Genomic DNA, 14035 nt, shown 5'->3' with positions numbered 1-14035 from the left:
ATTTCTCCAAATATTAAACCCCAAGTGGAAATGAGCTGGCAGCCTTCAGGAAAGGCCTTCTCCCTCTCACCTGGCCCCTAAGACTAGTTCTCAGCTTCACCTTTGGGGCTCAAGGTCCTAGGGGGTTAAAGAAGAAGTGTGATTTTGAACTCCAGGCTGCCACCAGCCACCTCTTCAACTTCATGCGTGCTTGTACGGGAACAGGAGGCAAAGAGCAAGGCTCCCTGAAATCCTCAGGTCTTGTGATGGTCCCCCAGCACCCGCAGCCTCCTCAGCCCCCTGCACTGTAAACTGTGAGCACATGGGGGGTGGGGCTCCCAGTGAACTCAGAGCCACGTGAACAATCAACACGTCTTTTATTCACAAATAAAAACCATCGCAAGATGTTATCTACACATTTGTACAAAGGTCTGGACACCTATAAAATACACAGCGGTCAGAAAGCACGAACCTGCGTGCGGGCCACATCACAGGCTGGCAGGCTCACCCCTCATCTGCATTCGCAAAGAACAGCCTCCCACAGACCGCCCCCCCCACTGCCCCCAGTGTCCCCCAGAAAAGCCTGCCCCCCACAGCTGCCAAGAGCCCCCGACCTAGGAATACCTGTAGAAAACCATAAAAACTTAGATCATTTGTCTTCAAATCCCACTGCAAATTCTACGTTTATAGGAAAAATGATACAAAAATATGAAGCTAACAGAACTTTTACAAAAACTCACAACCCGTCTTTGTTGGCGGTGGTTTGTTTCATTGTTTTGTTTTTTGTTTTTGTTTTTGTCCTTTTTTTGCTTGTGGTTTTGGTAAGAATTCCTGCCGTGAAAGAAAGCATTGTGTGCTCATGGCCCAGCCCTTGTTTGTGGCTTCTGGTGTCCTCAGAACAGAGTGGGGCCCTCAAGGAAAGGAAGGGACCGGAGGTTAGGCTAGCTGTCCACCCGCAGAGGACACCACGGCTGCGGTGTGGCAGGCCTGTCCAGAGAAAGCTGCTGCAAAGGAAAACTAACCCAATCTAAAAGAAAGCTGGCCCAGAACAGGCCTGGCCCTGCTACACAAAACTGCTTAGTTGTAAGGAAGGCAAAATCAGAAACAAACTGGCTTTAGCCTGGCCAGCGTGGCCACAGCCACCCTGGCTGAGACTCTGTCTGCTGGTGTCTGAGTCCTGTCTTGAGTCCGTAGCACCAAATTAGAAAAAGGAGAAAAGGCCTACTCAAATTTAAAGGCACTTGCGTGGCTGTCTGGGTGGCGACAGTCTTTCTATCCCCGTGCTCTCTCTGTCCACTGGCTGGCCCTCCCTTCCCCCACCCTCCATCTCCTCTCTAAGATCCCCCAGTCCTGCACAGACCCTGTGTCTTCAACCCGCCAACCCTCTCCACATCCTCACTCCATCCCACATCCTTGCCCCCGCTGCCCTGCACATCCTTGCCTATGCCCTGTGCTCCACCTCAAACGTCCACCTCCTGTGGCCCAGGTACAGCAGTGGTGGCAGCAACACCAATGTCAAAGCAGGTGACCATCATGACATGGGCCTTGCACAGGTTAACGCACTGCTCCAGGGCAGCTGTGGCTTGTTCCAGGGCTGCCAGATACTCAGCTGATTCCGGCTCCAGCTCCGGGTCCACCTCGACTGGAGAGAAGAGAGACAGGGTCAAAGCAGAGGCCAGGATGGCAGCCAGATTCCCTCTTCAAATTCCCCAAGGAAGTGTCAGCCCACTGGATCCTCCCCTCCTGCCACCTACTGTATGAGAGCACCTTAGGGCAGCTGAGAAGGGAGAGACTAGGGAGCAGGGTGTCCCACTGCTCAGCCAGGGACAAGGAAGGGGGCACTCACACTGCTCCAGCCAGCGCCCGGGCTCTACCATCAGCCGGCCCTGGGTCTCAGCCAGCTCCTCGCAGAGGTGGTCTCGTTTGGCTTGCACTTCCTGCAGCCGCTGCTGCCTGCGCTCTGCTAGCCGCAGCTTGGAGCTGATGCACACTGGGCCCTGTTGACAAGGGACATGGTAAGTGGGTTCTGATATGAACGGGAGGGACTCTCCCTAGGGCCTCAGCACCTTGGCCGTGGCCTCCCTCCCTGTTCAGGGCCCATACAGACACATGGCCAACCCCCAAGGTAAAGAGGGTAGAGTCTGCAGGGGGTCCACACCAGGAGTCCCTGGACCCTGGGTCCAGTTCTATGAAGACAGTGGTAGCCTCAAGAGTCCCTCCAATCAGTCACCCACCCCTCGCAAAGGGCACCAGGAATGAATGTTCCAGGCTGCTGCCTACCTTCTCCAAATCCTGGGAGGGCTGTGGACAGGGGGGGGGGGGGGGGGAAAAAAAGTGAGGTCAGGGGCTTCCTGGCCCAGGGGCTTCAGGGGCCCAGAGAGTCATCAGACAGCCCTCCCTGCCACCCTGGGCGGGGGCAGGGGGGCGGCGTTCCCAGCCCCTGCAGCCTTCCTGACTGACCTTGGCTTCTTCCTCCCTCAGAGGCAGGCGGTGCCGCTGCAGGCGCTCCACATCATCTATCTCGTAGACCTTAATCTCGAAGGGCTCCTTTAGAGAGCCAACCAGGGGCGGAGGCAAGTCCACCCACTGCCCAGGAAGGCTGGGCTTTCGGCCTAAGGCAGCAGCATCAGGTAGTGGGGCCGGGATCAGCCTCCGCCGCTGTAGACCTGAAACAGAGCCAGGTGCTGGTGAGCAGAGCCAGGGATACCCCAGGCTCTAGTCACTCACACCGCCTGCACAGCCATGCCAACTGCTCCCTCAGCAGGAGCACTCATGGCTCTAACTCACATCCTCCCTTCCCCTCTGGTTGACAGGGAGGGGTCCAGAGCAGCACTGGCAGGAGCTAGAACACCAGGCAGGGAGAGCTCAGCTCAGGGCCCAGTGCCTAGCTTGACCCCAAATCTTTGCATCATACTGTCAGGTTAAGAAGCAGCCGCTGGGGTGGGGTGAGGGAAGGGAACACACCGGGACTGCTTATATACTAGAGGGCCATGCGCCTGCACATAGAAGAAAGCTGCGGGAGTGTTTAGTAAAGTGTGGGCTGATGCCACGTGCACTCACAATCTGAAGGTCTTTCCCAGTGCTGGGGTCTAAGTTTATACCCTGTGAGGGACTGTGTGGCCATATGGCTTATAAGCTACCAAGGGCTGTGCACACCTGGCGCTCGTCGACACCGGGTGAGGCGGCAGAGTGGAAAGACCATGCCCACCCCCCAAGAACCAAGAAAGGAGCACCCCACGGAGCTGGCTCTCAATGAGGAACCCACAGGGCTGCAAGACCCAGCTGCCGGGAGCACAGGACACAACTAGAGCCTGGGGCGGCCTGGGGCAGGGTCAAGGTCTGTAAGAGGGACTAGCTCTGCTGCCCACCTGTGGCCCTCTTCTTTGGGGACTTGAGGCTGCGGGAGCGGGCACCCGGGGAGGCAGTTCCGCTCTCACTCATGGAGTCAGGGGCTGAGGAGGCACTGCCAGTGGCTTCGCTGTCGCGGATCATGCTCTCGTAGCCACTGCTGCCACCGCTGTGGTAGAAGAGTGCGGTACGGCCCATGGCAGGGGGGAGCTCCCCGCTCAGCACACTGCTGTTGTCACTGCCATGGCCACTGCTGTAGCGCTGGGGTCTCCTCGGTGCAGTCACTTTGCTGTAGGGGGAGGGCAGTGCGGGGCTCACGGGCTGCCGCTCCTCAGCCAGGTTCACACCACTGTCATTGCCGCTGTCAGAGTCAGTCGAGCCCCAGGAGAGGCCGCCTCTACTGGGAGATCCACTGGCTGCCAATTCATGGACACGGCTATGGGCAGCCCGGAACGCCTGCTTGGTGCCCATGATGGTGCCCCGGCCTGCCTTGGCCCCAATGCCAGCAGGCACAGCCCTTGGAGCCATTCGGGGTCCTGGCACAGGGCCACTAATCGTCTTGCCTGCCACAGGGGCCAGAGGCTTCACTGGAGCAGCCAGAGCCCGAGATGTACTGGCCCCCAGATTACGGCCCTTAGTCCCACCAGGTGGAGGCTTGGATGCTCCAACACCTTTAGCTGGGCTGCTCCTACAGGCAGGAGCTGGTCCAAGTGGGGGGCTGGTGGGTGGTACGCCCAACCTGGGCACAGCCCTTGGCGGCCGTCCTGAAACTTCTCTGACCTTGCTGTTGCCATGTGTCAGACCCTCGTACCGCTCCAGGGACATGTGGCCACCGGGACGCTGTGCTACCTCCATCTTGCCGGCTCGGGCTTTCAGGCTGGATGTGGCCTTGGGAACAGGGTAATCAGTCCGACCACTGGGCCTGGCTTCCTCCTCCCCTCGGAAGGCAGAAGTAGTCCCTGCCCGGGTCACCCCCAGGACCTGGGTAGGGGCAAGGCCCGTGCTCTGCTCCAGGCTAGACTTGCGCACAGGAGGGGCCGGGGGACCTGCCCCACTAGGCCTTGGAAAGAAGGCCACCTTGGGAGATACGTTCTTCTTACTGCTGGAGGTGGTCTTTAGGCTTCCTGAGTGGACCAACGCCTCTGCTGATGTGTCCCCACAGGAAGCAGCAGGTGTGGTCACTCCCAGAGTGGTGGCTCCCCTCCGCAAAGGTGGGATCCGAGCCACAACCTCTGGCCTCCGCGACACTCTGGTTGCCACCTCGCATCCATCCACCACTCTCTGGGCACAAGGCAGCATGATCTGAGTCTCAGGCAGTCGCGGGGACCCTGAGCTTGGGCTTGGGGCCCTGGCCGTGGTGACTGTCTGGTGTGTGTCACAGTCCTCTGCCCGAAGTAGCCAAGGGTCCTCACACAGGCCTCCGGGGCTGTAGGGACCCCGGCTGGGGCGAGCACGGCTGGCTGTGGAGGTAGTCCTGCTTTTCCGGGGGAGGCTGGAGTGGATGGCCAGGGCTGAGGTTGCCTCATTCGGTGGTGACCCGGCCCAAGGCTCTCTGCCAGGTCGGGTCGGAGTTGTGACCGCCTCCCCAGGGTGCGGACTCCGGGCTGAGGCAGGATTGTCGGGTCTTGCACTCTCTGAGGACCTGACCTTGCCGTCCTCTAGGGTACTGCTTGGGGCAGGAAACTCTGGTGGACCCAGCCCTGCTGCAGAGTCAGGGCAGAAGGGAGGCTGTGGTGTGGGACCACGGCTTTCAGCCAAGCAGACACTGACATCACTCAGCCAGGAGCCAATGGATGAGGCTGGACTGCCTCCGGCCCATGTCGTTCCCACCGGGAGCTCCACAGCATCTCCTGGGCCCTCAGACACCTGCGAGGTATAGGCATCAAACTCATCATTGATACTGCTGATGATGCTGACTGGCCTTGACCCTGAGGCCAGGGCCTGCAGGGAACAGTCACTGCCCAAGCTGGCCAGACTGGAGGGCCGTGTGGCCCCTGCCAGTCCCCCCAGAGGCAGTTCCTCTACCACTGTGAACACCAGCTCATCCTCGCCATTCAGTTCCACTGGCTGCTGCAGGGTCACTGTGGTGGTCAGCAGGCCTCTCTCCAGGTGGCGGCCACGAGCAGACGGGCAAGGGTAAGCTGCGTCTGAGAGCAGTGGGGACAAGGCCACCTGCCCACTCATGCCCACAGGGGGTGTCCGCATCACACCGTCAGGGCCATCTCCCCCAGGTTCTGTGGGGACACCTCGAGCTTCTGGCTGCCGAGGTGGTGGAGGGGCTGGACTGGGCAATAGCCTCCTGCCTCCACCTCCTGTGTTCTTGTCTGGGGCAGCTGGCTCAGGCCGGGTACCGTCTACTCTCTGATCACAAGTCTTAGAGGATTCTGAACTGCTCCGGTGAGTATCCTGCCCAGGGCTGCCTCGAGGGGAGCTGGTGACCACTTGGGGGCCCACAGCCTTCCTTGGGGACGTGGCCTCGGGTAGCGAAGGTTTCCTGCCTCCCCGGGCGGCAGGACTGGCCCCATCAGAGCCACCCTGGGGGTCAGGGAATCCCTCGCTGCCATCTATGCACTCTAGCCGCTCCTGCAGCTCCGCAAACGTACTGCAGCGGAAGTGGTCGGCATCCCGGGGCCCCTCGGAGGGCCTACGTCGGCTCAGCGCGGGGATGATGGGCACAAAGTCGGGCGGGCCCTCATTATCTGTGAGCTCGCGGTCTGACAGCGGCGCCCCACCAGGACCCACGTAGATGACAGTGTCACAGGACTGCTCGCTGCTGGATGAGTAGTCAGGGTCGCCGGAGAGGCCGGGAGCCGAGCGGTCAGGGTCCAGCACCATGGTGCGTGGGTGGAAGGGCCGAAGGTGTGGGGGACGGCGGACCCGGCCCTCCTCGCAGGAGCTCTCCCCTCCTGAGGAGCTGGATGCATACTGGGGGCAGCACAACAGACCCTTGTGAGTAGACCCACCCCGGTCTGCACACAGCCCTGGTCGCCCTCCCAGCAGCATAGGGGTGTGGTTTCCATGAGATGATAGTAGCCGGGCAAGGCCTGAGAATCGCGCACTACAGGGCACAGAACATAAGGGGGCTTCTGGGGAGCCTTGAGGGAGTGATCAGCACAGATCATGTCACAGGGTGGGGAGAGAGGAGCTCAGGCGGAAAAGGTTATGCTACATCAAGTACAGACCTAGGGCTGTGACCTCAGCATACCTGGACGGCCTGAGAAGTCTCCCACTGGGGTGCTGTTCACTCCTCTCATACCATAAACCCTATCGTAAGCAGGTCCATCCCTGCTCAGTTCACCAGGGACTGGGGGCCTAAGGGACCCACCTATTGCCTGCTTTCCCTGACATCAGAGTTGGGGGCCTAGGTGTCCCTGGGAGACGGCAGGAGATGGGTGGGGCTTACCTTGCCCTTCTTCTTGCGCAGGCGGTGGATGCGAGCAGCCAGCTGCACAGTGCTGAGTGTCTCCGCGTGGTGGGTGGGAGAGTCTGAGATGTGCGCAATCATGGTGGTGCGACAGTTGGTCGTAGCCAGGGACTCCCGCAGCAACATGGTGAGTTTGTGGTCCCTACAAGCCAAGGAGGTGCTCAGGGACTGAGGTCAGGTGAGGTGTTGACCGCTGCTGGCCCTGCACTGAGGCTCCCAGAAATGCCAGACATCAAAATAGCCAGGTCCCTAGAGGTCACCCTGCTGGTGCCTGTCCATGCTCCCATACTCACCTGTAGGGCACATGCTTGGCGCCATTGACCAGGGCCAGGATGACACTGCCCAGAGCCGACAGAGACAGACACGGGGGTCCTCCTGAGGCCTCCCCACCTCTACCAAGTGCCGCCTCACAGCTGCCCAGGTCGATGAGGTGCAGACGGCTACGGCCTCCAGACACTGAAAACATATGTGCAAGCAAATGCTGGGGCCTGGACACCCAGACACTGTTCCACAGCCCACCCAAGGCAAGCAGAGATGCCCACAAGGAACGCCCCCTCTGGGGGGAGGGCACGGCAACCCCATGGACACGCACACCCCACCTCCCCCGTGCACCTACTTCCTCCTTGGCCACACTTCTCCACACGATACTGGTACACATGCAGCGTAAAGAGCATGTGGGAGCTCCGCCGGGCGTCCTCCCCACAGCCAGCGCGGCTAGTGCTGCGGGCTGCCAGTGCCGCGTCCAGGTAGAAGGCTGCCTTCTCTGCCGTGGGTGCCCGCAGCTCACTCTGGTTCTGGAGCTGTGAGAGGAAAAGTGGATGCCACGTGTCTTTAGTGGCTTGAGGCCAAGCAGAGTGCTCCCTCCTCCACAGCCCCAGAGAGGCTAGAAGCGAGTATTGGCGCACCTGTGCCCCACACACAGGGTCCTCTCGCAGGTACACGCCCGGAGACTGGGTGTCCTGAAGGCTGCCCGAAGCCACCTCAGCAAGCAGGTCCCGCAGACTCTGGTCGTGGCCACACACTTCCACAGCCGACACGCGGATGGAGAAGCGTGTGCCCATCCTTTCCTTGCACTCATCAATGAGCCTGAAGAGCCAGGAGATAGCACAGGGCACGATGCCCAGGCTCTGGGGGGAGCTGTCCTTCCCGATCATGGTGTACGACTTGCCTGGGAGACAGGGGCACATGAGAACCACTGACTCTCCACAGCCCGCCCTCAAGACTTCTGCCAGGCTTAGGAACCTGTCCAGTGAGTCCTCAGGGCCACCCCAGAAGACCTTGACACATCCTCCAGCCACTCTGAGGCCTCTGCCTGCCTCAGCTTCGCTGTGAGATCCCTACTCCCACGCCAACATGGAGAACCACCTCCTTCTTCAACCAGTGACGGCAGCAACCAAGAAGGGGGACAGTTAGAAGGGGTGCACGGGGGCTACAGAACACTTACCAAGGCTCATGTGGCCAAAGGAAAAAATGCAGCCATCAGCTCCCCCAACCACAGCCTGAAGCACTTCAGCCACAGTCCCCGAGCAGACCTCAGCCTGGGGAGGGACCCAATGCGGGGGTTAGGCAGATGACCGTGGCCAGTGCCTCCTGCTACATCTGTAAACCTAAGGCCCATCGGCCCTGGTCACATGCAGGCAGACAGTCCACAGGGAAGCTGAACTGACAGACGGAACACAGGGCCTTCCCTCATTCATACGGGAAGTACAGGGCAGGCAAGTCGGAGATCCATACGGTAACACGTAAGATGAGCTAGCAAGGCTCATATGCCCAAACACCACACCCAGTCCTGAAAGTTGCTGCCCTCAACACAGCACAAGGAAGTCATGGGCATTGCTCAGTGAACTAGGTGGGCATGGGCGGGGGAGGGAGGGTTAAGGGGGGCCCGCAGGGTGTCTCTAGTTTCCCTAACACTTGGCCTGCAGAACCAGGCAGAGGCCAGGGAAATGTCTTAGGCTAAGGTGGCTAGGGAGGCAGGCCTGGAGGTCCAACAGGCAGCTAGGCCCCCACTCTGTAAAAGCAGATCAGACTGGATGCTCTCACAGGCACCCAAGAGTTCCACTCCACTGTACCTGCTCCGAGTCCTGGGGGAAGATGGCGTCGAAAGCAAACATCTTGGGGACTGGTGCTGTGGGGGTGTGCCGGAGGCCCGCACAGCCTGGAGGTCCAGCAGCAGGGTCATAGAGAGTCACCTGCTTCTTCCGAGGGTCCACTTTCAGGAAGGCTGTGGACTCAGCAGAGCGCTGGACTCCCTGGGCTGGCCAGATGCGCAGCATAACCTTTACCTGGGGGTTGGCAGAAGCAGGCGTCTGAGCTCCGCCCTCCACCCAGCTGGCCACTAATTACAGGGCAGGGGAAGCACACACGAGTCAGGACAGCAGGCCAGGTCTCAGCATGGGTACAGGATCCCACAGGAATGCTGCCTGAGCAGATCCCACATGAGGTCAGCGGGGTAGAGAGAGAACGAAGCCCAGGGTGGAGTGAGGCTGGTGCGGTGCATGGCCAGTCAGCCAGGCAGGAGACAGGCGAGGCAGGAAAGTAGAGGACAGTTAGCAGAGACAGGAGTGAGGACCCCCTAGGTCCCTAACCATTTCTCCTTCAAGGGCCCCTCATTCTCTCCTCCCCAACACCAGCTTCAGGCCAAAGTCCTCCATGGACGCCAGGAAGCTAGCAAGCACACCTGTAGGACGAACAGAGGAACAAACCCACAGAAGGGCGAAAAGCCCCGAGGGCTGGGAGGCCTTATGGAGAGCTCCAGGCTTTCTGCCTCTGCCCTGAACCACCTCAGGAGGCCAGGCTCTCACAAGCTCACGGAGAAACTAAGACGGGCAAAAAGTGGAGGAACCAGACTCCAACCTGCAAAGAGGGAATCCTGAAATCTTGCATACCAAGCCCCAGTCTGGGGAGACTGAGTGTGAGAGGGCTGTGGGAGAAAGGAATGGACAAGGGAGGACCTGATCTTCTGGAGCTCTGCTATCGACTAGCCAGCCTGGGCCACGGCAGAAACACAAAGGAGATTCCAACGTGTCCTGTGCCCATACCAAGCCTGGAGCCCTCGTTGAAAACGCAGGGGAGCATCTGAGGATGCCCAAGAAAACTGCCCTGCAGCACCCCAAAACCTATGTGGAGAACGCATACTGCCCACAGGTATGGCCATGCAGGGGAGGGAGGCTGGGGCAGGTGTGAGGCAGGAACCCCGAGTTAGGGCTCCCCTTTTGCTTGGAGGCCACACCTTTCACTCTCCAATAGAAATCTCTGACTTCTCCCACATTGGCGTAAATCAAATTACCAGAGACTCATTTCAGAACCAATATTTTTCAAGGATTTAATTGTAAGTGACAGATACATAATGCTGCAAAATTGGTTTAGGGGGGCAGCCTGCCCAGGCACCACAGGCTCACTCCCAGTGGACAAGGGGCATATTGATATGCAGAGCCTCCCGTGGAGTGCAGTGTCCCACCCTCTGGGGAGAGAGGGGAGCAGAGAAATACTTGGCTATTGCACGACTCAGGACCTGGGCTCCATCAGGCAAGAATCGATTCTTTTATTCCCCAGTGACGCGAACAAAACGATTTCATTTCCAAACGCTGCTGCAGTGCAGGCGAAAATGTGCACTTCCGGGTAATTTTTGGCAATTTTTTTCCCCCCAGCGTGAACTCCTCACCACTTCAGGAGCCAAATGGGTTCTGGAGATGTGAGAGGATGCCTGGTGGGGAGGAGAGGCCTGGAGAAGCTGCGATTTGGCTCTGATGTCTCCTGAGTCCCCAGGCAGGGAGGGGATTGAGCCAGGCACCTCGACCAGCCTGCCCCCCACTGCCCCCAGTCCATTGTCTGCTGCAAAGAACCTGTCATTACCTCAGGGAAATGACAGGGTCTCTCAGGAGACAGAGCATCCTCACCCTCCAAATGTGCAGATATCACAAAGCCACTTGGCTGGGGGGAGGGGAAGCACATTTTACATAAAAGCAGGGCTTCCAGCTCAGCTCCCCAGAGGTGGACCAGTCTGGGGAGGGGGAGGGGCGCTGCTCAGCACCCAACACTAGAGATGTCTTTTTAATACCACCGTTTGATGAATTGTCTTAAGTAGCACATTAATGTCAGACACTGGGTGTAATCTAACTTCTTTTCTGTGGCTATATTAAATGCCTTTCAGGAGGCACTTCTGATGACTTGACGCTAGTGCTAACAACACCTGGAGCCAGGGAGGGTTACAGAGGGGTGGGAGATAGGGACTGGTTAACAGGCTGGTGGCCAGGACACCGGGTCTCTGGGGAAAGCCCTGAGGCTCCGGGGTCAGGCACATAGAAGGTTGAGGGCCTCCCTCAGGCAGCAAAGAGCCACCAGCCCACAAAATACAGCAACAGCAAAGCACAGCCACCATTCTGAGAGTCTGCGGGGCCTTATCCCACCAGCCCTAAGGCAGACACAGGCCCTGCACATGCCACAGACCCTGAGGAAGAGAAACCAGGTGGACAGATAGGCCTAGGCCCAGCCTTCTTCCTCAGGCCTCAGCACAGCCCTGTACCCACCCACACAGCCAAAAAATGGTGACAGCCTGGTCAGAGGGAACCACCTGTCTGCCCTAGAGCACGGTGGGTAGAGAGAGAATAGGTGTTCAAGTCAGGCAGGCCTGGATCCAATCTCCGCCCCCCGCTCCCCCCCCCCCCCCCCCCGTCCCTCTCTCACTAGACAGCGCTGAAGCCTCATCTATTAAACATTGCCAGGGTGAAAGGTGGGGGCAGCCAAGGACTAGCAGGCATAAGTAGTGGGGGTGAGGAACGCCCCTTGTGCCAACAGAGTGGGGTGCAAAGGTAGGTGCCACTGACACCAAGAACTGTAACCATCCGAAAAGGAGGCAGGCTGCCTTTGGCCCGCTCACACTCCACCCACCCAGGGCTGAACGAGGTATATACTCAGACCTTCACCGTTCATGGAAGGGCCCCAGCAAGCCTCAGACGGCTGAGCTGCCAACCAAACCCACCACTACAATACAGTGGTCTGGGGCCAGGAACGGAAGGTCAGTCACTGGTTTGGATCCACACAGCTAGGGGTGGGGTCCAGGACTGAGAGGCTTTCTGAGCCAACTCTACTACACTCCTGGGCCTGGCCACAACACAACTGCCACATTGAATGAGTTTGTGGCTCCCACGCCAACTGTCTGCACTCAGCTCCAGGCTAGTCTCTTTCTCATGCTCCACCCCACCAGAGGCCACCTCCACCAGACTGCCTTGAGGAAACCCTGGGGTGTGGCCCCATCCCAGGGGAAGGGAGGAGCCAGGAGGCCTGGCTTCCAGCCACCAATTAGCATTCTGAGAGGAAGCAGAGGGCAGTGCAAGCAGCCTGCAGAGCTAAAAGGGTGTACAGTGAAGTCAGCTGGGCCTGAGGAGCCCCAGGCCCTCCCACTCGCCAGCAGCTGCCTGTCTGGACAGCCCTGTCTGGAGTGCTCTTCCCTCTGGGGTTCTGCCACAGGAGGAGGCCTCCCTTTGGGAAGGAAGGCCTACCAACACACAGCTTCCTCTCTGTGTGCAGGACACAAGCACCCAGGGATCATGCCAAGACAGGGGATGGCTGTACTGGGCAAGACTGAGGAAGCCCAACTCCATAACTCCCAGAACGGCTAGGAGGGGACATTACCCTTGGAGCAGGCAGAGGTTCAAGGAAAAACATGGGCCAGAGTTCAGGACCCCGTGCCCCACAACAGTTGTAAGAGTCTGGCTCTCCACTCTCAGGGAATAGGGCCCAACTCACCCAAGCGTCTGCATAAACCTAACACAGGAGTAATCTACTAAGCCTGGGGTACAGGGACTTCTCCCTCAGAGAGGTACCAACCATAGGAACCAAATCAGAACCTTGAGGCACACTCTGGAGCCAACCAGCTTGTCCCATCACCACACACGGTTCTCACCCTTTCCAGACCTCAGTTTACCTATCTGAAATCCATCTGGCTGGGCTGGCTGCACACCCTGACCCAGGAAAGCTGAGGTGTTCCATCCTTTCTCCTCGCCCAGCCCAACCCAAGGCAGCATCCAGCGGGGAAGAAGCAAGAGTGGGGCCCTCCAGATCAGCTCCCACCCCTAGGCCCGGAGCCCCACCACAGGGCTGCCCTGGAACATGCCCCTGGGATGTCAGGACAAGCTTCTTCCTGCCATTTCCCACAGCCCTAGATCCACAGACTCCCCATATTTAGCTCTGCCAGATATCCTAATATGACCTTGGAGGAAAAAGCGGGGGCCCTCTATCTCCTACATCTTATCAGCTAGCCCTAACCTCCCGACTCCTAGGCCACCTGACCTCAGGTGGGATGTACCTTTCCGAAACTGCTGGGGGTTTCCTTGGCCTTGGAGGCAGCCCTGAGCAGGCAGGGGGGCACTGGGGGTGGCCACAGCTGCAGAGTACCACTGAAGTCCGTGGGGTAGGTGGATGTGCCACGAGTGGTGGGCGCAGGTGGTGGATGATGCTTCTTGCGCTTGGAGGCCAGGCTGAGCTTCTGGGCAGCCCTGGGGAGGAGAGGCAAGGTGCTCAGAGTATACCGACAGCTCCCCATGTCGCCCAGTCACCATGTCTACGTCCATATCAGACCACCTCAGACTCCATCGACCACAAGGGGAGTTACTCGGAAGAGAAAGCTCGACAGTCTAACAGCCACATGACCTGAACTTCGTTTTTCTGAGTGGGGCCCCAGGCTGGGGCTGCAACAAGGACAAGAGACAGACAGTCCATATAGTCACAGGACTGCATCCCGCTCCGTGCGTGCTGAGCCTTGAAGGATGAAGTCACAGCCCTCGTCCCTCCACCCCATCTCAAAGGTCAGGTCCTTTCCTGCAGCCCCCAGACCCCTGCAACAGTTGTCCCCACTGCCCCCCAACACACCTTCCCTAAAAGGCCCTCTAGCCAAGTCTCAGGCTTCTACTTGCCTGTGTACCATGAGAGCTACACAGCCCTAAGACACCCCTCCAGTACAGGGACCCCATGGAGACATTGGCTGAGCCACTCTTCCTATGCCTGTCACCACTTTCCAAAGGAGGAGACCTGGGTGGGGGCAGGTGACCAGGATTGGAAGCTATCTAACCAGTTCCACCTCTCCCCAACACCCCAAATGCCCCAGCTCCTTCTCCCCTACATAGGCCTCCCAAGTCCATTTTTTTTTCCCCTCCAGCACGCAGGAGCTCAGAGCCTGGGGCCCTCCTTGGCACCTCCCACCATGTAGCTGGTACTCTGGTGACTCCTCTCATCTTTAATAGGAGTTGTCTTTTAAGAGGCCCCAGGGACAGCTTCCTCCTAGCG

General features: G+C 59.0%; 1 protein-coding gene across 1 annotated transcript in view; it reads right to left on the bottom strand.

Annotated features, from left to right (window-relative positions):
* Nucleotides 1-571: 571 nt before the first annotated feature.
* Kif26a (kinesin family member 26A) overlaps nt 572-14035 on the bottom strand; it is a 36068-nt gene continuing 22604 nt past the window's right edge. Inside the window, exons 5-16 of the mRNA XM_051152145.1 lie at nt 13059-13248; nt 8824-9036; nt 8196-8289; nt 7657-7919; nt 7368-7551; nt 7045-7207; nt 6731-6893; nt 3348-6252; nt 2440-2645; nt 2260-2280; nt 1826-1976; nt 572-1621 (exon numbers count right to left, since the gene is read on the bottom strand). Of these exons, the coding sequence (XP_051008102.1) occupies nt 1440-1621; nt 1826-1976; nt 2260-2280; nt 2440-2645; nt 3348-6252; nt 6731-6893; nt 7045-7207; nt 7368-7551; nt 7657-7919; nt 8196-8289; nt 8824-9036; nt 13059-13248 (4735 nt within the window). The 3' untranslated portion in view covers nt 572-1439. The remainder of the gene's footprint in view (nt 1622-1825; nt 1977-2259; nt 2281-2439; nt 2646-3347; nt 6253-6730; nt 6894-7044; nt 7208-7367; nt 7552-7656; nt 7920-8195; nt 8290-8823; nt 9037-13058; nt 13249-14035) is intronic.

Source organism: Acomys russatus, chromosome 1 (assembly GCF_903995435.1).
Source record: "Acomys russatus chromosome 1, mAcoRus1.1, whole genome shotgun sequence".
NCBI classification, from domain to species: Eukaryota; Metazoa; Chordata; class Mammalia; order Rodentia; family Muridae; genus Acomys; species Acomys russatus.
The sequence above is the reverse complement of the archived record's forward strand: the minus strand, read 5'-3'. Positions and strand labels throughout refer to the sequence as shown.